Source organism: Populus nigra, chromosome 6 (assembly GCF_951802175.1).
Source record: "Populus nigra chromosome 6, ddPopNigr1.1, whole genome shotgun sequence".
Lineage (NCBI taxonomy): Eukaryota > Viridiplantae > Streptophyta > Magnoliopsida > Malpighiales > Salicaceae > Populus > Populus nigra.
In genome coordinates this window covers 3348957-3373180 of record NC_084857.1, presented here as the reverse complement: position 1 = coordinate 3373180, position 24224 = coordinate 3348957, and the positions used below count along the sequence as shown (strand labels likewise).

The 24224-nt window shown below is 35.0% G+C and overlaps 4 protein-coding genes across 5 annotated transcripts; 3 read left to right on the top strand and 1 right to left on the bottom strand.

The window, feature by feature from the left end:
- Nucleotides 1-223: 223 nt before the first annotated feature.
- LOC133698021 (probable E3 ubiquitin-protein ligase RHC2A) lies at nt 224-2044 on the top strand. Its single transcript, XM_062120879.1, has one exon. It carries the CDS (start codon nt 371-373, stop codon nt 1580-1582), a length of 1212 nt encoding a protein of 403 aa, XP_061976863.1. The 5' UTR covers nt 224-370; the 3' UTR covers nt 1583-2044.
- A 7175-nt stretch (nt 2045-9219) lies between these two features.
- Nucleotides 9220-11199, top strand: LOC133697474 (aspartic proteinase PCS1-like). The gene has a single exon (XM_062120046.1). The coding sequence runs from the start codon at nt 9479-9481 to the stop codon at nt 10811-10813; it is 1335 nt and encodes a 444-aa protein (XP_061976030.1). The 5' UTR covers nt 9220-9478; the 3' UTR covers nt 10814-11199.
- Nucleotides 11200-13542: 2343 nt separating this feature from the next.
- On the top strand, nt 13543-17265 carry LOC133697475 (E3 ubiquitin-protein ligase SDIR1-like). Of its 2 annotated transcripts, XM_062120048.1 has the most exons (9): nt 13543-13706; nt 13790-13981; nt 14076-14130; nt 14295-14347; nt 14483-14711; nt 14883-14997; nt 15589-15634; nt 16386-16514; nt 16945-17265. In XM_062120048.1, exons 2-9 carry the CDS (start codon nt 13904-13906, stop codon nt 17068-17070), a joined length of 831 nt encoding a protein of 276 aa, XP_061976032.1. In that variant the 5' UTR covers nt 13543-13706; nt 13790-13903; the 3' UTR covers nt 17071-17265. The 2 variants fall into 2 exon arrangements, with proteins under 2 accessions (XP_061976032.1, XP_061976033.1); XM_062120049.1 differs by lacking the exons at nt 13543-13706; nt 14076-14130 and having other exon boundaries at nt 13841-13981.
- On the bottom strand, nt 17193-20118 carry LOC133697476 (peptidyl-prolyl cis-trans isomerase FKBP20-1). Its single transcript, XM_062120050.1, has 6 exons — nt 19959-20118; nt 19520-19642; nt 19299-19432; nt 19128-19207; nt 18026-18118; nt 17193-17910 (listed from the first exon to the last, which is right to left on the bottom strand). Exons 2-6 carry the CDS (start codon nt 19626-19628, stop codon nt 17754-17756), a joined length of 573 nt encoding a protein of 190 aa, XP_061976034.1. The 5' UTR covers nt 19629-19642; nt 19959-20118; the 3' UTR covers nt 17193-17753.
- Nucleotides 20119-24224: the final 4106 nt, after the last annotated feature.

Genomic DNA, 24224 nt, shown 5'->3' with positions numbered 1-24224 from the left:
ATACATCGAAACCCTTCCGCAATTCACCTCTTACCCAGAAAATTCTTAAAAGAATCTTTTTGTAAAAATCTACCTTCCTTTTATGCAACAAAAATAATAATAAAAAACATGGAAATCCCACTATAACGTCCGCTTATCTGTCACCAATCATCACAAACCACGTTTCGCGTTCTTACGGCCCGAACACCGTTTACGTGTTTAAGCCGTTAAATTACCCCTCTCCACTCATTTAATCCCAATCCCTTCCATTTTTTCCCTTTAGAATAAAATCCCAAAATTTCCCCTTTCATTCTCTCTCCTACCAAACACCAAAAAGCTCCAATCTTTCTACAGATCTGACCCAAAATAAATTTTGGTTTCCTTTAATTTGATGTCATCTCCAACTACGCCGTCGTATTGGTGCTATAGATGCAACCGTTTCGTTCAGGTTTGGAGACAGGACTCGGTAACTTGCCCAGAATGTGAATCCGGGTTCATTGAAGAAATCGAAAACCCTCCGCACATGATTCAAACAGAAGCATCACGTGAAAGGCACCGCAGACTTTCTCCCGCTGCCGGAACGATGTACATGATCGGTAACCGCTCAAACCCCCATCGCCGGAACCGTCGAGGTGGAGCCGCCGGGAGCGGAGACCGGTCCCCGATCAATCCAGTGATCGTGCTTCGTGGCGGGCCTGGAGGGGCGGCGGAGGACGTAGTGGGAGATGACGGTGGCCGCGGTGGTGGAGGGTTCGAGCTTTATTATGATGACGGCGGCGGGTCCGGGTTGAGGCCGTTGCCGCCGAGCATGTCGGAATTTTTATTGGGATCAGGGTTTGAGAGATTGTTAGATCAGTTAACACAGATTGAAATGAATGGAGGGTTTGGCCGCTATGAGAATCAGCACCCGCCGGCGTCAAAGTCGGCGATTGAATCGATGCCTACGGTAATTATTAACGAATCTCATACTTTTGCCGAATCGCATTGTGCTGTTTGTAAGGAGGCTTTTGAATTAGAATCCGAAGCACGAGAGATGCCTTGTAAACATATCTATCATACTGATTGTATACTTCCTTGGTTATCTATTCGTAATTCTTGTCCGGTTTGTCGACATGAATTGCCTTCTGGTGATGATGACGGTGAGGATGGGGTTGGGAGTCCGTTACCTGAAGCAGGGAATGGACAGGGAAATAACGAGGAGGAGGCAGTTGGGCTGACGATATGGAGGTTACCTGGAGGAGGGTATGCGGTGGGGAGGTTTACAGGGGCGAGGAGGGGAGAAAGAGAGCTGCCCGTGGTTTATACAGAGATGGATGGTGCGTTTAACAATGGTGGATTGCCGAGGAGGATATCTTGGGGGTCTAGAGGGGGTGGAAGGAGGGAGAATGGTGGTGGGGTTAATGGTGGTAGAGACGGTGGTAATAGAGGGTTTAGTTTTGGGAGAGTTTTGAGGCATTGGTTTGCTTGTTTTGGCGTGGGACGGGGTTCGAGTTCAAACTCCAGAGTCACCGGGAGGAATAGGCCTTCTCCTGTTTTTAGCAGTTCCTCTTCGATGAGGAGAAGGGGTTGGGGCGCTGAGATTAATACTGGAAGGAGACGGTGAGAATGCATTAATGAGAGATGATCAAATGGATGTTCTGTTTTTTGCTTCGAAGGTGCTTGTTACTGAATTGTATATACGGAGATTTGAGAATGACACCCAATTGTGAGTTTCAGTTCATAATATAAAAAAAATAGGGAGGTTTTATGAATTGTGTAACGATACTGTCTCAATGAAAGAATCTCGAAGAAGCAGTGGGAGCAAAGTACCTGAAAGATGCTGGAGCTTGGCATTTGGAGAGGAACATTTTGGGAGCCAAGAAGGTACAGGCCTAATTATACGAAAGTGCCTTTAACTAGTTTTCATGCAGTGAACTACAGGCCTTGCAATTTTTATTTTTTTTGTTTCTTCTTTAATGTTCCATTATTTGGTATTTGTAAGTTAGCAGCAGACCAGCAGTTGTTTTTCATCTGTCATTCTTTTTCCAAGAAATCTATAAATTCTAGCACCTCTAAGTTTGAAGCACGTTGCAAGAGCTTTGGTTTGGGCGTTTTGCTTCTGTATGCTTTAACTTGCACGCACAGCACTTATTTTGAATCTTCTTGGAGTTCTGGTTGCAGGCCTCTTTCTCTCACTTTCTGGAACATAGGAGTAACCTTAGACTGGGTCTTGTCTAAACTTGAAGGGAGTTACGTGTGGCAACTTGCTTTTAAAATATATATTTTTAAATATATTAATTTATTTTATTTATTTTTAACATCAATATATTTTCACTTTAAAACAAAAACTTGAAAAGCATCAAAAGCTTATTCTGAACATAATAGGATATTGTTTGATATTACAGTAATAATTATTTTTTAAATTGGTTTTTGTTTAGAAATACATTAAAAATATATATATATTTTTAAAAAATCTATTAAACATAAAAAAATTTAAAGCAAAATAAATTTAAATTTTTTGAAAAACATGACATTGCTGCATGTAAAGCATATTCGTTTGGGAGAGTGTTAGTAAATGTTTTTAGATATTTTTTAAAAGTGTTTTTAACTTCAAAAAATATTAAATTATTAGTTTTTTATGATAAAAGTAACAATTTTTTTAGTGTTTTCTATAATTTTAATAAGCTAAAATAAAAATATATATTTTTAATATATTTTCAAAAAAAATTATTTTAAAAATATCTTAGTAAAATCTAATCTCGGACACAAAAGTTAATTGAACTCTTCAACAAATCGTTGTCACGCATATTGACAAGTGGGGTTTAATAATAGAACGGACATAGCGAATCAATTTTATTTTTTTTTCCAAATTAACATGTGCTGTCAAAGTTGAGCCTATTCGAGCTCTTGGCTCTCTCTTGCTCTGCAAGAATTCCAATAAAAAAGAATTAAAATGTGATGAATTATGGAGGGTAGCAATCAGGAATCATATTGTATTGTCACTAATACAGAAAATTCTGAGGTGAGATTTGGTCCATGCATATATATTGGGACGCCTTACAGTTGTGATTCCAACAAAATTCAGGGCCTCCTAAGCTGGCAGACCAAGTTGCTTACGGAGTGTTTGACTTTTGGGGACAAAACGGTGACTAAAATGCGGTAATTTACGCTTAAAATCATGCCCTGGAAGTGCCAAAATTCTGCGAGGACCTTACTTTGGAAAGGAATGATGACAAGAGTATGAATAAAGGAAATTATTCCACATCAATTTTGCTGTTCGAGAATTTGCAATATATCAGAATTCTCAGTTGCCAACTTCTTACGCATGCTTCTGATTTGCCGTGAGCCCAAAACGAGTGCAAGGCATGTGGAATAAGATTTTATTCGATCCCCAGTTTGCGTTCAATTGGGATCAATGATCATGGAAAGAAACCTGTGCCAGAATCTTTTCTAGGCGACACAAATATATTTAAGCAATTCTCGCCATATCGAGAATGTAATACAATATTGAAATCTTTTACTCTCGCGATTGATTTCTAAGATTGCCTGGCTCTAGGCATATGATTCTGTACAGTCTGAATTTGGACCGTTCATTAAAACCCACGAGCACCCCATCAGCCTCCTTGTTCAAATCAACGTGGATGTGTTACCTCTTGTTTGAAACCCTACTCGATACTAACATTCAGGATGTGTTACACACACACACACACAACAGTTTACTTGCCGTCTAGCCGGCAGATTGATTTTGGGCCTGTTGACCAACACATGAGACCGAGCTCAAACCAAAAACATGATGGAGCAAATGCTTTTAAAAATATTTTTAAAATATAAAAAACAAATATATACACAACAGTCTACTTGCCGTCTAGCCGGCAGATTGATTTTGGGCCTGTTGACCAACACATGATATTGAGCTCAAACCGAATACATGATGGAGCAAATGCTTTTTAAAATATAAAAACAATCGATCGGGCTCTGAGCTAACATCATCAACTGGAAAAAGACATGGACTAAGCTGCTTCAAAGAAATATAATGGTGAGAATTATGTGGTGCAGGATTGAGGTCGACTGCATTGAGATTTATGGTCGTGGTTGGCTGCTCTGAGCTATAAACTAAAGAAGATGTGTTTCTCTGGGAGGTTATATTGCAATGATACAATTGAATATGATATCATGCGAAAAAAATCAACTCAGCACAATAATTTTAACAAAGACTTTATATTACTTTTATATTAATCCAAGAATAATTTTATATTGTTTCTTAACAAAGATTTCTATCCAGCTTGAACAGCTATTTCAAGCAATTTAAACGTAAAACAAGTATTAAATGGCTTCCTCTTAGGGGAAATGCCTTAAATTTTAATTCCTAACAAGAGTTGGTCCCGTCTCTTCGTTGTTTTTTTTATTTTTATGCAAAAGGTGATTTACAGGTTCGAGGCTTTGCCCGTCCACGTAAATTTAATGGCAGAATTATACTGTTGATTATTTTTTATATATAGAAATATATTAAAATAATAATATTTTTTAAAAAAATTATTTTCAAAATTAGTAATAATATATATAAATTATTATAATAGTGTAATTATTATTTTGCCACTTGATCATTTTACTTTTAGCATTTTCTTTAAGATGATTTTTTTACCATGATATGAATATCTTTTAAAAATAATATGAGGTTATTTTAATAAATGTATTTTTTTTCCTGCATAATAAAATTACTAATTACTTGTGCAAGCAAAAAATTATTATATACAATTACTTGCATGGATTTACAAAAAAGCCGCAGTGTTATTTTAGTTTCAAGTTTATTTTCCTTTTAAATATACAAGAAGACTTCCAGAAATAAAAAAGTGAACTTTCACCACAGTCGTGACAAGATTTATGTATATATTCCAAGAACAAGAATTGCAATACAGAAACTGAAACGAAAGATGGACCGACATATGCCTCACCAAGGTCAATAATCAACATAGTATCAAGTAGCTGGGAAAGATCTGGATTAGTCTTTGTAATTAAGATTAGAGCAATCATGCATGGAATTCGTAAGTATTAATTAATGTATGGAGAAATAAGCATGCCTCCCCCAGAAACAATCAAACCTTACTGGAATCAGCATCCACAAATCTAATGAAGTGGGGTCTTGTTTCTAGATTTAAAAACGCGTTAGGTTTCCTAAGAATAGATCCACACTTTGCATGCATCGCCGACTGACCTTCTTCCTAGGTCATGACTTTTGATGATGAAAGCACACCAAATTCTTTTGTTTCCTTTCGATTTGACTTCTCCATTAGCCATTAATATGTTTTAAAACAATTTGTGTAAATAAACTTTAGCGAGACAAGTAGTCCCAGTTTTGTTAGGTATCTTTATGTTTAGAAGCAATAAAAGAAGGATATAGACTATCGACCAGCATATACCGAACTGAAAAGCAAATACCTCGGAGGTCTAATTGTTTAAAATATGTAACTTGCAACCCGAAGGCCAATTCTAGCAAAGTTCAAGTTTTGTTTTTAATCTCTATTAATGATCGGCTATCCACTCCAAGATTGGAATTTTCATAAAACTTCACTCCATGTTCTAGCATGAGATTAGAGTTCTACACCGAGTATGCGTCAAGGAGATTCTTAGTTCGTAAATCTACTCGGCTAAATAGTTCAAGATGAGATGAGCCGGAGCTGTCCTCTTGGCATTGAGTGTCTTGCCGGTCTCCATATCAATCCAGCTATCGAACAGTAATTGAAAATGTTCTGGAAAGTGAGTCGGTAACCAAACAATGGATTGGAAGGAGAGGCATATTTTCAACTAACTAGTGGACATAAGATGAACATTGTAACCCCTGCAATTTTCCAGGGAAGTGTAAATATGGGCGCTTTACCGTCGAAGTATTCTGTCTTTATTCTAGAAAATGTGTTGCATAATTGTGTAAAAGCCAACGATGCAATAACTATTCGATTTGCGATTGATAGCGAGAGGTTCGTCTGGTTACTTGAGGTGTCATCACTAGCTAGCTAGCTAGATTCGTGATTCTTCAGTACAGTTGTGACTTGGCTTGTCTCACGATAGAAAGCTAATGCACGATGAAGCAGAAGCACAATGAATTTTGGTGGCCGCCAATTCATTTGAGGAATCATTATATAGGATAATAATATAAATTTTATTTTATAATTTTATTTTTTTAATATATATTTTAAGTTATTGAATTGTATTTTTTTAATATGATATTAAAGTTTTGTTGTTTAAATGGTAATAAATTCAAATCTCAATAATTTTATTTTTTTATAATTAAAATTAATTAATAACATAGAATATTGTGAGTTTATACAAGTTTTAAATTTAATTTATTTGAGAAAAAATTTTAAAATAATAATATAAATTATATATTGATGCAAGTTTTAATCTCAAAGAAATTTCATTTGAGATGATATTTTTAAAAATAATATAAATTATATACTTAGATATTTTATTTAAAGGGATATATTAAAAAATAATATAAATTATATATTAAAATCTCACCTAACAACTCAAACTTTTAAATTGAGATGATTTTTTTAATAATGAATGAATTTTTAATAAATTAATTAGTGTTTATTTGAAAGTTTTTTTGATCTTTAATCAGCTTTCTTAAAAAAAATTTTATTTCTTGAATATTTTATTGTATCTAAAGCTTGTAATATTATAATTCATTATAACTGTAATTGTTAATTACATTATAATTTTTAACAGTAATGACAATTCATTTGTTTATCTAGTGGGTTTTTAGGTTCATTTGAAAATATATTTCTTTCACAGGCTAGAGATCTTATGTAGAGCTTGATGAACTAATTGACTATTTTGAGTTTCATCCAGCGTGGTCCTTGTATTTTAGAATTTTGATCCTTGCTTTATTTTACCTCAGCATATAATTAATTCAATATTTTAACTTCATAATATGCAATATGGAATGATTGTTAAATATAATAATAATAATAATAATAATAATAAGCAACATTTTTTTAGTTACGTCACGACATTCTTGAGATGTGAAATTACAATAAGAAATCAGAACTCTTGTCAATATGTTATAATTGACTTGTTTCCGTCAATCAGCAATCGAGACAAAGCTAAAGTTAAAAAATTTCTCCCTGTTACAATTTATTGATTGGAAGAGTTGGCAAGCGATTTCCTTCCCATAGACCAAAGTCTCGATTACGAATCTTTGCCGAAAGTTTCAAATTTCAAACCTTTGTTTAATTCTGGGTTACAATCACGAATATTTTACACATAAATCAATTTCGCTTGTCTATTATTGTTCAAGAGACAAGATTAAATAAGAGCTTCTCATTTCCAACCAAAGGGTTTTGATGGCTACCGGTTCTTGGGCTCTTCCTGGTTTTGATAAAACAATCCACTTTTTGTCCCCCACTGCACCTTCCAGAGATACCCTTTTTGAAAGGGCTCATTGGCCATTGTAAAACTGTCTCCATGCACCATGAAAGCAGTTGGAGATACAGTCTTTGAACTAAAAAAACAACAGATTTCTCATAAACACAAAAATTGTAAGTGCTCACAGTTCTCAAAGGAGAAGAAAAAAATTCAAGTCGAGCCTGTAATAATATCATGGTGTCGTTTTATTGACAATGTACTCAAATTACAGGACAGCCTCGTGCTACAAAAGTTATGTAACAATCGCGCTCAGGACACTATGCATATGTGATGAAGTAGAAAATCCAAGCAATTGACATCGGCCGAGAGAAAAGGTCCAGAAGTTTTCATGGAAACTTCAATAAAATAAACTTTTTAAGGCAGAGGACATTGTTTTAGCGCACAGGGTTTCTTGGAGATGATTTAATTACCAAACTCTTTTATATAGTTTCAATGTAGCAATCACTTTAAAAGACAGTTTTTGTTTCGTCGTCAAGAAATTCAAGCCTTGATTAACTAATTTTTTAGTATCTTAATTGACTTGGGGCAACATTAAGCAGTTGCTACCTATCAGAATGCAAAGAAAGGGGAGTGGAATTTGCCAAAATGCAAGCCGCAATGCAATGCCTGTCACATATAACAGTTGCTTTTCGTGCCAAATTAAGAAACCACAAAGAAATTTTTAGTAAACTACGACAATGGAAGGAGAAAAGTAACATTCGAATTTTAAATTATGATTTCATTAAAAACAATTAATTAAGCACCTAACCTAAGATCTATATGTCAGCTCCCGACCAAACATGTATTAATCCCCACTTCAACATGCTTGATTCAATAACCATCATTATCTTATAACTATTCTCATGTGTGCCCGTGGATAAACTTAGCAGATGAAATTTGTCAATTTTATTTTGGAAAATTACCCTTTTCCTAACAGGAAGGGTACATGTCACGGAATCAAAATCCAACATGAATACAACATGACTACGCAGACGAAAAAGCATTGCTGGAAAGACATAATGGATAGTAGCAATTCGTGGAATAGCATTAAATTTAGCAGCAATGGCAAAATCGGTAAGCATTAGTCTATGTGAGTAGTAAACTAATGCAAATTTAGACTTGAATGATAGAGAATCCAAAACAGACAATAAACACAACAGATTCAATAACATAAAATGATAATTACACAACAATATAGTAAGTTGTTATGTCAATTAATATGATAGTTTTACGAGAAAAATGAGTGTCTAGATCATGAAGGTATGGTTACTAAACTTGAAAACATCACCAAAATTGCTTCTTAAGATACTAAGATTATAAGAATATAGAACAAAACCATCCACTAAGTTAATGAAAATATATAAAAAAAAAACATCTCGTTACTTTTTAAAATATAGAGATGATAGTTTTATATTTTATAACTTTTCATATGCTTGTTTTTAAATAGGTTGTATAGTCTTGATTGTGTAGGGAAATGTTAGCTTGGATGTATAGTATGTTAGTTTTATGTATAGTATTCAAGTTTTGTGCATAGAATACATGCATACAAATTTGTTTATTTTTTTGTTGTTTTGAGATTAATAAAGATTGAAATTGGTTTATATAATAATATGTGTGCTTATATAGGTTATATTCTTTTTAATTATATGTTTCACTTGTATTGTAACACGGAAAAGTATAAAAAAGTTTCTAGACGAAGAAAAACACTTAATTATTAGATAAAAATGAGTAGTTGAAAAAAAAAAAAAGACTGAATCCGAGAAGAAGCTAGTCTGCCGCAAAAAAGCTGGAAAATTTCGACCATAATTTAACCCTGTGACAGTATACTCGAAGGTGTCATTCACATCATCCCCGAGAAAAGGCCTTTTGTTATGTAATTGTCCACACGACGAAAATCCCAGTCTCCAAAACTAACAACACGTATTCTCTTACAATGAATGCATTTTTCCAAGCATAGTATTTAAGCAACACAAATAAAGGAAACTCCACGAGAATGACCGCAACTCCCTCCCTCGCCTTCATCAATTAGTTCATTGATCTTTCAAGTTTACAATTATAAGCCATTGAAAGCGATTGAAGCCCCAAGCCAAGATAAACAGAATTTATTAAACAAAACATCATGGTTTTTCTTGGGCTTCTTGTCCAGCTATTTATTTCCTTCATTTTCTTGCAATCCAAACAATGTTTCTCTTCAAATCAATCACCAATAATATTACCTCTAAGAACCCAAAACAACCATCATATCTCAACACGAAGACTCTTCTCCAATAGTTCTTCAAAAACCACAGGCAAGCTCTTATTTCATCACAATGTTACCCTCACTGCCTCTCTCACCATTGGCACGCCTCCACAAAACATTACAATGGTTCTTGACACAGGCAGTGAGCTTTCTTGGCTCCGTTGCAAAAAAGAACCAAACTTTACATCCATTTTTAATCCTCTTGCCTCCAAAACATACACTAAAATTCCTTGTTCTTCACAAACCTGCAAGACACGAACCAGTGACCTTACCCTGCCCGTTAATTGTGACCCGGCCAAGCTCTGCCACTTCATCATCTCTTACGCTGATGCCTCTTCCGTTGAAGGCCACCTCGCATTTGAAACTTTCCGGTTCGGATCGTTGACGCGGCCCGCTACTGTTTTCGGGTGCATGGACTCGGGCTCTAGCTCCAATACAGAGGAAGATGCAAAGACAACCGGGTTAATGGGCATGAACCGTGGGTCATTATCATTTGTGAACCAGATGGGATTTAGAAAATTCTCATATTGCATATCGGGTCTTGACTCGACCGGTTTTTTGCTTCTTGGGGAAGCCAGATACTCGTGGCTTAAACCCTTAAATTACACTCCTTTGGTTCAAATTTCGACCCCTTTACCCTATTTTGATCGGGTCGCTTACTCGGTTCAGCTTGAGGGAATAAAGGTAAATAACAAGGTTTTGCCTTTGCCCAAATCGGTGTTTGTACCGGACCATACCGGAGCAGGGCAAACCATGGTCGACTCGGGTACCCAGTTCACGTTTTTATTGGGTCCGGTTTATAGTGCCTTGAGAAAAGAATTTCTATTACAAACTGCAGGGGTTCTAAGAGTTTTAAACGAACCTCAGTACGTGTTTCAAGGAGCAATGGATCTCTGTTATTTGATTGACTCAACTAGCTCTACCCTGCCAAATCTACCGGTTGTTAAGTTAATGTTTCGGGGAGCCGAGATGAGTGTATCGGGTCAAAGATTGTTGTATCGGGTTCCGGGTGAAGTTAGAGGAAAGGATTCAGTGTGGTGCTTTACTTTCGGAAACTCTGACGAGTTGGGAATTTCATCGTTCTTGATTGGTCACCACCAACAACAAAATGTTTGGATGGAGTATGATCTTGAAAATTCTAGGATTGGATTTGCGGAGTTAAGGTGTGATCTTGCTGGTCAACGGCTCGGCTTGGACGTCAAGAATTTAGCATGACTACCCTGCGCCGGGTCAGCTCACACGTGGGCCTAATAAAGTCTATATATTTTCAGTAGAAAAAAAGGGAAAAGGCCCTTTATTACCCGTCTTTGATGGATGGGGTGCCAGTGCCACCCTATTTTAAAGAGTTGAGAATATATAAAGTTCCATGTTTTTCGGGGGCGTTGTGGAGTGTGGGGATTGGATTTTGTGATCTCAATTAAATGAGCCACCGTCCAGTCCATGGTTCACCACGATGCCTAGTCGTGGCCCACTGATCGGACAGTGTCTGTGCGTGAAGAAAATTTGGGATTTTGGAGCATCAAATGCATTGCTCAGTAGCATATTTTTGTATCGTACATGACATTATTCAACTCACTTCCATTGCTTTCATATTTGTTATTCTCTGAATCTCTGTTGAATTTGGTTTGGTTTGTGTCAGGTTACTGAGTGATTTTGTCTTCATGTTTCAAAAATGATTTTAAATTTCATATAATTTTGATATGTGATGTCATATATAAAATTTTAAAAATAAAAATAATATTTTAAAAACTAACTGTTATAATAATAATAATAATAAAAATAAAAATAACTAATGAAATATGATTAATTTGGTTTAATACTGGGGGCAGTTGGCTTGTGGGTGCCATGCCAGCACATTTTGCTCTATTCTGCACTTTACAACTAGCAATAGTGTACAAAAGTTGCCCTATCGGCTGTTCTGGAGAGCCATTTGATTGTGAAATTTCACCAATCTCCATGTCTCTGTGCCAGCGGTTCTCCTGTTAAGGTACTCTTCTGTCATTTGATGCAAATGGACTGCTTATAAGTATTTTAAAAAAAATATATTTTTTTTATATGTTTTCATATTATTTTAATATATTAATATTAAAAATAATTTTTTAAAAATAAAAAAATATTATTTTAATATATTTTTAAATGAAAAACAACATTATCACATTACCAAATATATTTTAAATCTTCTATGTGTTTCCTGTAGAGTAAAAATAGGTGCTATTGTTTTTAAAAATATTATTTTATTTTAAAATATATTAAACTAGTATTTTTTTAGATTTTAAAAACTATTTTTGATATTAAAATATTAAAATGAGTCGAATAAAATAAAAAAATACATATATAACTTTTTTAAATAAACCGGCTATTAGTTTTCCTGAATACGGATTTCTGAACTTTCTGAGAGGAAGGCTGGCAGTGTCAGCCGCCATATGTGATCCACTTGTGAATGGGTAGAAAAATATCCTTTTTAAAAAAATAATATTTTACGTGAGATTATGAGATTTGCTTCTTTTATGGTCTCAGGTTCAAACTTTATGATTGCTCATATGATGGCCACTGGAGATTTATATAGTCGTTAACTTCAGAACCCGTGGGATTAATCAAGGTACATGTAAACTGACTCGGACACCCACGTTAAACTAAAAAAAAAACATTTTTACTTGATGAATTTACATGACTGTCCTTTACGAATATTATCTTATCTTTATAGTTTTATATGCAATAAATTAGAAGCCAAATCCATTTTGATTTGACTAGAGAAACCTAAATCAGGAGATATGCAATAAATTAGCAGATATGCAATAAATTAGCAGATAAAAAGCATGGCTGAAGAGAGTAAGTTAGGTATTAAGATTATGTGGGATTGGATGTAGCTAGTGATAGCTTGGCAAAAAGCCCTCCAAAAGGCCCGTACCGTCCATGCAATTATGGGTGTTTAGTATTATAACTAATAATGTTTTATAAAAGTATTTTTAATTAAAAATACATTAAAATAATATTTTTATTTTTTTCATATTAAGACCACGTTCAAAAAATTAATTTAATATTTTTTTAAAATAAAAAATAAAAACAAACACTAACTAAAAATAAAAATCCATGCATGATACATATTGGAGCTATAATACCTAATGTATAAGTTAGCCCAATTGTGTGTCGCTATTGCAGACAAATTGAGTTCCTATTTATCTCACTCTTTAAAGATAGGTAAGTTCAAAAAATGTCTCCGGGACGGGGGGTGTAACCTGAGTTTAATAAAATTTTAATTTTTTTATTTATTAATATTAATCTTGAAAAATAAAAAAATAAAAAATATTTTAAAAAACTATCACTCTTGTTCCAAACACTCTTTAGTCTTTACAAGTTGAGCATGAAATCCGGCTCACAGGCTTTTGGTCTGCACACGCATGATAATTAACGGACAAGAAAAAGAATTTAAGGTTGGTGGCAGTTCAATGTTGTAATAACTAACGAATGTCAATTTTTTAAATTTAAGTGTTAATCTTGTCTCCATCAACTAGACACGTGTATCAATTGTTGGATTTATAATATGATTAAATGATAATTTTGAAATTCAAAATTAGTTAATTATTGCAGCGGTTAACTACCATGAACTAACAAATTTTGTTTTTTTTTTTTACGAGAATGGAATTTTTCTTCACGTGTATAGCGTCAGAGTTGATGTGAACTTTTATTGTTTTAAGATTGTGGTTAATTGGATTTAATATGTTTTAATGCTGGGATAAAATTCCATTTAGCTTTTATAATCACACTCGGTGTTTATTAAAAAGGCTAAAAAACGTATTTTTGTAACAAAATACTCATCCAGCCCAGCCCAGCCCAAATATCCCAAGAAAGAGAAAACATGGTAAGCATTTTCGTGTGGTGAATATAAAGCACAAAACCGACGTCGCTTAGACCATCATCATTAACAAATAATAACGGACGCAATGGTTCACAAAACGAACGGAACCGAGTATTGGCTTCGGGGAGTCGACAAAGGTTGAAATGAAAGCGTTGGTTTTAGGCAACAAAACAAAAGGAAAGGCCTAAAACCAACCAACAAATTCATTGTTTAATCCCTTAGATCGCATCATATCCATCATGATCATCCTCTGTAAGTACATCTCATCTCATCTCATCTCATTGATTGAGTTAGGTGTTTGAAAATTGAAACCCTAAATCACGAACTAATTGCAGATTGACGGAATCGAAGCTGAGTGGAGAAGCTGGTGCTGTTGCTATTGTTATTGCTATTAAAAGAAATACATTGATGATATAATTATTATCAAGATAGAAGGAACGAAAACAAGAATGAGTTTTGTTTTCCGGGGAACTCGATCTGATATCGAAAATGGCTTCTCTAGTTTTGTACCTGAACGACGTACACTGGTAATCTTATTATTAATGTCACTCCTTTCTTTATTTTTGTTTCTTGTTGATTATATAATAATTTGTTGTGTTTTTTTCTAATAACAATAACCAGCGTGTTCACGCAACTCGGCCTGTCAATTCCAATTCACTTGTTTTTCTTGTCACAGGTAACTTCAATTTCATCACCATCATTGTCGCACATCATCATCATCATCAATAATAATATTAATAATAACAACAATAATAAATCTGTCTTATAGTTTAATCGTTTTTTTCTTTCAAATTCTTCTTGCTGCCTTTTGTTTTATTTATTTACAACTGGTTTTGGCAGTTCTCTTGCTATTCATGATTTTGAACTCGCACCAAATGTCACCTAATTTCCTGGTATTTTTCTTCTCTTTTTTTTTTTTTAACTGAATACAGAATCTAGTAAATTTCATATCTTTTTTTACTGATAATGATGAGTTTTAGAGTTGTTTGTGCTAACTATGTTATGTTTTTTTTTTTTTTGAGATGTAGCTTTGGCTAGTGCTTGGTGTGTTTTTTATGGCGACGACTTTGAGGATGTATGCAACCTGTCAACAACTCCAAGCTCAGGCGCAAGCCCATGCTGTGATGGCAAGTGGTCTTCTTGGTCATACTGAGTTGCGGTTGCATATGCCGCCATCCATAGCCCTTGCTACCAGAGGGCGTTTGCAAGGACTCAGGCTTCAGCTTGCACTTCTTGATCGAGAGTTTGATGACCTAGGTTTGTGTTCGTGGTTGTATTGTGCATGGAAGGGGACAATTGTGTGTTACGAGTCAATTTTTTTGAAAGATGAAACATGCTGTTTAGTTTTCATTTTACTTTTGTTCTTTCCTTGTTAATTTCGTTTGTTTTCTGAAAAGGATTGCTCATGTAGGGGTTGTTTGCATGCAGATTATGAAACTTTGAGAGCACTGGATGGTGATAACGCTCCCAATGGCACTTCAATGAGCGAGGAAGAGATAAATGCCCTTCCAGTTCACAAATACAAGGTCACTGGTCCTCAAAAGTAAGTGTTAATGTTTTGTTTGACTTGTGTATTTTAGAAGTGCTTTTATGTGAATGTTGCTCGAAAAATATACGAATGGCATTATAGAGACAGAGGAGTTTGCTTAGGCATTTGGCCTCTTGGTTGTGGGTGTCTGCAAGCATGCCATGCTCAGGGGTTGCATATTGTGTCAATTTTGTTTCCATATAAACAGTTTGATTGTCGGGCTGGAGCAGTTAGTTAAAAAATTTTTGGAGTTCCCCATGACCTTTTCAGATTTCTTTGTTGATTCGAGAACTTGAATATCTTAAAAACCAGTCTGAATGAATGAACAACACTCCAAATCGAGAGAAGGTAGAGCCTCCTCACTTCCCACCTCTTCCAACATTCCCTGAATCAGATCCTGGATAGCTGTTTTAGCAAAGTGAATAATAATCAAACACATAAGATGATTTTTAGAAGAATGTAGTTTTTCTTTTTGAAAAGAAACAAAACCAGTCTGAATCGGCAACATAGGTATAGCTTATCATCCATATTTTTGTTCTCTCTGCATATCCTTTTGAGTGTTTTTGTGTTTTGATGTCTTGACAACAAGCTGTTTCTTGTTGACAGTGGTGGCTCCTCAAGGCAACAAGCCTCCTTTTCTGTCTCGGCTGAGGTACAAGCCTTTGTTTCATGTCAATTACTTTTTTTCCCTTTTTTTTTTCTAGGTATGTCAGAACTTCAGGTTCATTAAAATTTATATTGTGCACATTGAGACGTGCAAATGTGGCTCGCAATCTGCTGCCTTGTCATTTAACAATTCAACTGCTTTAGTTCTGGTCTAGCAATGCACATTCAGTGGCTGTATCTCTGTAAAACTCAGTGCTGTAAAGCTTCTTACTGGTTGGTGGTATAGAAGTGTGGGGGATAGATAATTAGTTTACCATCTTTAATGGTCTAGAACTGGCTTCAAATAATTGTTTCTTTTAATGGTCTAGAACTGGCTTCAAATGATCGTTTCTTGTCAAATGGGCATCTCCTAAGTTTCAAAGAATCAACTTTTGTGGATCTTTGCATGAGCAACCATGTCAGGCACATACAATTCTATCTGTGGGAGTAGGTATGCATGCCAAACACAGTTTATAATTCTACTGGACACAGTAGATGATGCTACATGTGCAACTGGGCATGCATACTGGACACAGTAGATGATGCTACATGTGCAACTGGGCATGCATACTGAACACAGTAACATAATACTGCATATGCAACTGGAGACAGCTTAAGTATTTCTGCACCTGCTGACCACTTTTTAGTACATCAGGCATAATGATGCCTTTTTACAGCAATGGAGCTCTCTATTTTTCAATTTCATTTTGGCTCACATGAGCGCAGTTAATCAGCCATTCTTTTATTCTTCTCTGTAGCAAAAGAAGCAAGATACAGGTAATGCTATTGGGATCATGAAGTCTTCGGATGATGAGCTGACTTGCAGTGTGTGCTTGGAGCAAGTTAGCGTGGGGGAAGTGATCCGCACCTTGCCATGTTTACATCAGGTTCAGACTCTTCTCGTAGTTATTTAACTTTGCTGCACCGCACCCTTTTATTTTATTAATCTAAACTGACCACTTGGTCTCGTTAACTTAACAGAGGGTCCCTCATTTAAGTGCTTAAAACATAGACCGCTGTGCATTCTTTTATGCCATTTGGTCTGTGACTTGCTTCCACGGGCAGTCAGAAACTCGGTTCAAATTTTGCCCATACTAAGTAGTGACTTGTTGAAGCAATTTCTCTGCATCTGCTATGTTGCAGTTATTTCAGTTCCCCTTTTCCTTTTTCTTTCCCCTCTTTTGAGTGAGATAATCCTGAATTTATTGATTAAACAGATGAATTTTATGCATATGCAAAACAGTAATCTTCAATGGCTTTGTGTTTTACCAGTACAAGTTTTGAGACCTCATGCCAGAAAATATCTTCATTTTGCAGTTCCATGCGAATTGCATTGATCCATGGCTACGGCAACAGGGAACATGCCCAGTCTGTAAATTTAGGGCAGGATCCGGGTGGAATGAAAATGGACAAGGTGGATTGGATGCTTCATACATGGTTTAGTTACAAGCACTGGCATATAGTTTTGATAGATTTATATACTAAATACACAGCATTTATAAGCTCATTGATGAACATGGAAGGACTAATTGAGGGTGGCTAAGCAATTGTTGTGACACACTTGATTGAACGTTATAAAAACGGTGGTTCCTGTATAATCAATGACATAAATACAAGTTATATCACAGTATTTCAGCAGCTCAGAAATGTAATTATATTGCATTTACGGTGTCAACCGTGCAATGTGGGATCTAAGAAATACTATATGGTAAAATCTTCTGTCAGGGTCAAAGGATGCAAACTAAAGCCTACGTCTTAAGTAATAGATTGATTCCTTTTTAAAGCTCAGGCATAATGCGTTCACCATCTGTTCTTAGCAAGGAGGGGACACTAACAGACTCGGTCTCTCTAGCTCTTTGCCTAATCCAAAAAGATAACCCAGTTCACCATCCCAGGTGAGAGCGGACTGGGGCTTTATTTCAGAGGCATGAGCACCCCCAGGGCCCGCACCATCTAAATCTTGACCGGTACATAACTGAAAATCTTAAGGTATTAACAACTCATAATTTAAAGGTCCTTCATATCATCATATGGTCAAAGTCAATAAGCACACAACAAATGTTTCCTGCATGTATCATCTCATTTATCTAATATTCGTTCTTCATGAAGTTAACAGCGACATGGCCCTATTTTCCCTTTCCCTTTCCCTTCCCCTTCCCCTGACCTTTCTTCGATTCCAGCTTGGCTTGTATTCTGGCGGCGGCGGCGGCTTTAGCTTCTTCTCTCCTCTTCTTCTCTTCCTCTTTAGCTGCTGCAGCAAGCTCCCTCTGCTTCTTCAGCTCCCTGATGCGACATTAAAGAATGTCTCAAGGCCATTTTATTGTTTCAGTGAGGAAAATTCCAAAAACATAATTCAAAATTGAGAGTGATCTATTTTTTTATGTCAAGTATAACCTACTCGAGCCTGGCCCTCTCTTCTGAAACACTGGTCACACTGGAACCCTTCCGTGGCTTGCAGGCCACCAACTCCACCTCAAAAATAAGAGTTGCGCTGTTTAAAGTATACAAATATTTAATCAAAGTAGAACCAGACCTCCATTTTTATGATAGTGCGAAGACAATTACCAAGAGCGTGCACTAACTGGCACATTGGATTATTTTAGCCATACACGCTCCATTTTACAATTCAAATAATTTAGATCTTTGATCCACCAACGTTACTGATTTGCAAAGTTTATAATAAAATTGCACAAGAATCCTGTATATCTGTAATGGTAGTTGGACCAACATACTTGGGGGATTAATGAAACAGGATATCTTGTTTCTGTCACAAAATTGCACGACTAGTTTCATCGAAACAGTCACCTCAAATGTTATATGCATGATTCATGAGTTATTTTTTTTATTGTGACATCAAAAGAATAGGCAAGTATACAATTTTTTTTAATATCTCTAAGAAAACTAGAATCAGATATCCAAGATGGACGATCCAAGACTACACTCAGAACTATCCACAAGGAGAATTGGATTGCTTGTGTAGAAAAACATTCAGTTCAACTGCCATCCACCAAGGTTTAAATCTTGTGAGAGATTTGAAAGGCTGTCTAAGAGGGAGGTCTGAGTCTATACGGGGAAAAATTAAGGATGGGCTTCATGTTAGTGTTTAAACACCAGTCTAAGACTACCTCGTTGATTGTGCACACATGCAGATTTTATTAATAGTTTGAATAGGTTGCTGATGAGGGTGCCATGGAGGATATTCAAGCAGCCCAGGTTGAAAATAATGGTGGCGGCCAATAAGGATTCCAATGAGGATGCTCAACAAGCTGGGGTGAAAATGGTGGTGGCAGTGGCAGTGGCAGTAGGTGATTCTAGTAAAAATACCAATCATATCAAGGAAACGCTTTTGGAGACAAAAATCTCCAATCACATTTATTTCATTTCCAGTAGATCTTTCCTAGGCATTATTTTGAGCACAAATGTTCCTAATTCAAACAAGTCTCGGAATCAGATAAGCAATTCTAAACAACAAATTGAAAAATGAATCTACATTGACATACTCAGGTGGGATATCTGGCGGGGAACCTGCACTGCCATAAGCAAATTCCGGTTTGCAAGTAATTTTTGCAACCTCCCCAACCTGGTAAAACCAAAAATATACATGTTACTCTACAAGAGATACAAATCTAAAAACGAAGTAGAAAGCTTGCATTGAGAAAGCAGGTTTTGACCTTCATGGTTTTCACTGCAATCTCCCATGCCTGAATCACCGAGCCCTTCCCAAGTTCAAATGAGAACACAGTATTATCCATTCGTGTCGTATCAAAAACTTCACCGGTTTCAGCAAGTGTGCCCTCGTATTGAACTGTTCAAAGCAAGAATTCATATTTTATTTGGTAAACCAAAAACAAGTTAGTTAAAATCACTAACTAGCAGCAAGAGCATACCATACCATCAACAAGAGGAAGATCATCCGAAGGACAAAGCGCATCAGCTTTCGCTTTCCTCAAGATTGTCTTGACAACACCTCCATCACCGGATAAATCAATTGAATCACCCATGTCACCTCAATAGCCTGATTCATCCAATTAGATCACATAATAATCACTAATTAACATTTATTATTATTGGTTATTGAGCTAGAATCAGACACATGAAAATAACGACAATCGGGACCAGAACCCTAGGGTTTTAATTACTAATTAAAAAAAAGATTAATACTGCTTCATTTTGCCTCACATTTCTATATTAATATACAGAAACAAGTGATTAGATGCATATTAATCGAACATCAGTTCAAATTTCACTATAAGAATACACAATTTTTTTTTTTAAAAAAAAAAACTGCAATAAAATCTTACAACCGGATGATGATTTTTGTTTGAACTCACCTGGTTCAGTGAGAGAGAAGAGAATACGAGAAGAGATGGAGAAATCGGGTTGAATCGGTGACGAGGTATCGGGGGAAATGACAGGGATATCGGTGGCCATAGGCGTCTTGGTGTGGTCTTTCAGCGCAGCAGTGTGTGAGAAGAAACGAATATAGTGAGCGACAAATGTGAATGTGGGCTTGAAGCCCAGTATACGATTAGAGAGAAAGATCTTTAAAGCCCATGGTATCTTCTTCTCATTGCAGGGTTGGATATTTTAGGCTCGGTATGGGATGTACGCGAGTCTAATGTTGGTTTAAGTTTTTAGTTTTGCTGAGCTAATATCACTCCTCCAATGCTCCGCCTGTAGAAATCTACCGTTTAACTTCTTATGAACTCGTGGAAAAGTATGGTGTCGACTGCAGAATGATTCATCGCTTTAAGAGACTTAATTAGTCTATGTTTATGTAAAATAACTTGAAAAAATAATTAAATTGGGTAGATTCTATTAGGATTTATCTAGCGACATTTATAATTAAAAACTTCAGCTAGTATTTTCAAAGGTGTCATTTATATAAAGTCTGTGATGAGTCAAAATATTTGGGTAAAATTTTTATTTATAGAAAAAATATTAACCGAATAAAATAGATCTAGTGAACATGTCAAATCCATAGAATTTGAGTTTAAAAGTCAGCCAAGTTTATGATAATTTGAGTTTGACAAATAAATCAGATCCAAAGGATTTCAGCTTGGCATCAACCAAGTCTAAAATAGCATGAGTCTACAAACATGTCAGACTCAAAGAATTGGACTTGACAATCAACCAAGTTTAAGATAGCATGGATTTAGTAAACATAACAAACCTAAAAAACTTAAACTTGACAATTAGCCAAGATCAAAGTAGCGTGCATCTTGCAAATATATCAAACCCTAAAAACTTGGGTTTGACAATCAGTCAAACCCAAGAAAACATGAATCTAGTAAACATGAGAGATCCAAAGAACTTGGGTTTAATGATCAGTCATGTCCAATGCAGCGTGGGTTTGGAAAACATGTCAGGCCCGGAAAACTTAGGCTTGACTGACTGACAGACCCAAGAAAACATGGGTCTGACAAATATGTTAAACTTAAAGTATTTTGATTCAACCATTACTAAGCTCTAAGACTATATACTTGATTTTAGACAGTCTTCTAAAATAAAAGTACTGAATGTATGATAAATTGTCATACCTCTTCATCTGTAATAATCATTCATATTGATGTAATGATTTTTTTATACTCATAAGTGTATACAGAGTCTCTTGAGAAACTTACCATTCTTACTGTCTTATTAATATATGTAAGGGTTATTTTGTGTCTCGTTAATGTTGTCGAAAGTAGATGACTTTTCGATCCTTCCCTTCTATAAAAATGACAAGGTTCAAAGGAATATATATATCCCCTGAACCATACTTACTGCCTCATTCAATACTTTCTCAAATAAAAATATTGAATGCATGAAAAATTGCCATGCCTCTCCATCTGTAATAATCATTCATATTGATGTAATGATTTTTTTATACTCATAAGTGTATACAGGGTCTTTTAAGAAACCTACCATATTTATTGTCTCATTAATATATGTAAGGGTTATTTTGTGTCTCGTTAATGTTGTTAAAAGTAGATGACTTTTCAATCCTTTCCGTCTATAAAAATGACAAGGTTCAAGAATATATATATATATATATAACCCCTGAACCATCTAAGTAAGGGTTTATTTTTTTTTATCTTGTAAGATAAACTCTTATGGATTTTAGAGTATTAACCCACTTAAAATTCAAGAAAAAACATCTTTATTCCTTGGAATTTAAGACTCTTTCAAGTCATTTGTTACCTTAAGATATTTGTTACATTTCTCATATATACTAACTTTAACATCGGTGGGTCTTTAAGTTTCATTGATTGAAATTGTTTTTTCAGGTATTTAAACTTTTACTATAAACATGGAATTCCTAAGACTAAAGAGAAAAAAATCCAAGTATTTGAACACATCGATTAACCATTATTCCAAACACTATTTTAAATAATACGAATAAAAAAAGCAGCAACAATAAACAAACCGACAAAAAAAAGTAATAACATAAAAAAACTATAAAACTCAATTATCAAACAATTCAATATTGAAATGAAAAATTAAAAAAATAATAATTATATATAAAAAATATATAAGTAAAATTAGGTTAGCCCTACGACCTTGAGTATAACATTGGTATAACCCATATAAATAAAAGTGCAAAAAAATAGCACAAAGATCAATTCCTGATAAATCAAATTTTGGAGAAAGAAATTAAAAAAAATCAATTTGAAAAAAAGATCTAAAAAAGAACCAAAATCAACACGTGACCAACTCTATAGAATGTAAGCTGTAAAAAATAGCACAACAAAATTAAGAGATGAAATTGAATAAAATATACAATAAAAAAGGATCCAAACACAAAAGAAATATCAATAAAAATATAATGGACTAAATTTGACATAAAAATAACTTGAAATCAAATATTGAGTAATGAAACTAAAAAAAAAAGTTCAATTAGAAAAAGAAAAATATAAACAAACAAAAATAAAAAAAAGACCAAGTTTCATATAAAAAATAAATAAATGAAACCAAATGATGATGGATGAAATTAAAGAAAAATAAAAAGATAAATTTATATTTTAGCAAGGAAAAGAGAGAGAGAGAGAGAGAGAAAAGCTCATCAAAGCCCAATCATTGCTCGGTTGTGTACAAGCGTGGTACCAACAGAGAAATCATGGCGAAACCCTTCCAACACTGCCCTTGAGGGCGGCATTTGGACGCACGTTGAACGACGTCACACACATCGATAATTAAAAAGAATGTAATATTTATGTTTGTCAAAATACCAAATTGCTCCCAGGTAGACTTGATAATAACTAAAAACTAGTTTAAAAATACAAAAAATACCTTGAATGCAATCTGACAAGATATGTTTTAAAAGGTAGTATAGTTCTTTTATCGTGCTTCTAGACATAAAAAGATCGAATTGCTCATGTTAGCCTTTTAAAAAAACTTTTTTTGTAAAGGTATTATAATCCTTACACCATGCATGTAAAAATAAAAATATTGGATTGTTTCCATTAACCTTTTAAAAAATTAGTTCTTAAGAGTAATATTCTACCATGTATTTAAAATATAAAAAAAACTGAATTGTCCCTGATAAATATCACAACAATTAATGGCCCTTAAAAAAAACAAACACATTATCCCCAATAGAAGTTAATTAATTTTTTATTGATAAAATAATAATCACACTATTACGGTCAAAATGTTATGTATTTAGAGACACATTTAATTCTTAGTTTTTTTTTTTACCGGTGGTAATAAATAAATGCCTTCTATATCCTAACAATAATTGCTTTCTAATCACCAAAAAAGGGGCATGGCCCTGGTAATATCATTATCAAAGTGGCTGGGGGGGAGGGACCTCAGAGGAAAAGGAAGATAAGATTTTCCGAAATGATATCACCTAAAATTAAAGATGGTCAAACTGTAAGTGATAAGTGATAACACAGTCCAAAATGCAATGTATTAGTCACAGAGAAAGTGGTCCAACATCCCAAAAACCGAGCATGTCGCAAAATTCAATCCCAGAAACTCCATTGTTGGAGCGTGAAATCTGGATACCATGCCCATGTCCTCGGAGCTGAGGAACTCGAGGGAGGGGTCCCTCCCTTCAATAATTGTTCGAGCCTCCACCTCCTACCCATCCCAATCCAAGACCACGCCACTCATCTCATAAAATAACAACTCCCAATTGGGACCCACCCAACGCAATAACGCTGTTGGGATCGCGTTTCCAAATAGCGCCGTGCAATATTTATTTTCGGCCGCTTGATCAGACTACTCACCCTTGCGTGTCCATGATGTGACCGTTGACCAAACAGGGACGTGTAGAGGAGTGCTGCTTTTGCTGTGGGGCTTTTGAAAAACCAGTGGGTCACGGATCGGGAATGGGCCCACCATCAGTTGTAGAGCCCACACAAAGAAACATTTTTTTGGCTTCTCATATGCTTCTCCCCGAATAGCGTATTTGACAGTGTAGTTACGAGTGCTTTTTAAATAACTTTTCATACCAAAATATATGTCAATGATTTTTTTTATTTTTAAAAAATTATTTTTAACATCAGCACATCAAAACGATCTAAAATGTACAAACCATATTAAATTTTAACAAAAAAAAAATTTAAAATTTTTAAAAACACAGCCACAGCCGTGTTTCCAAACACTGC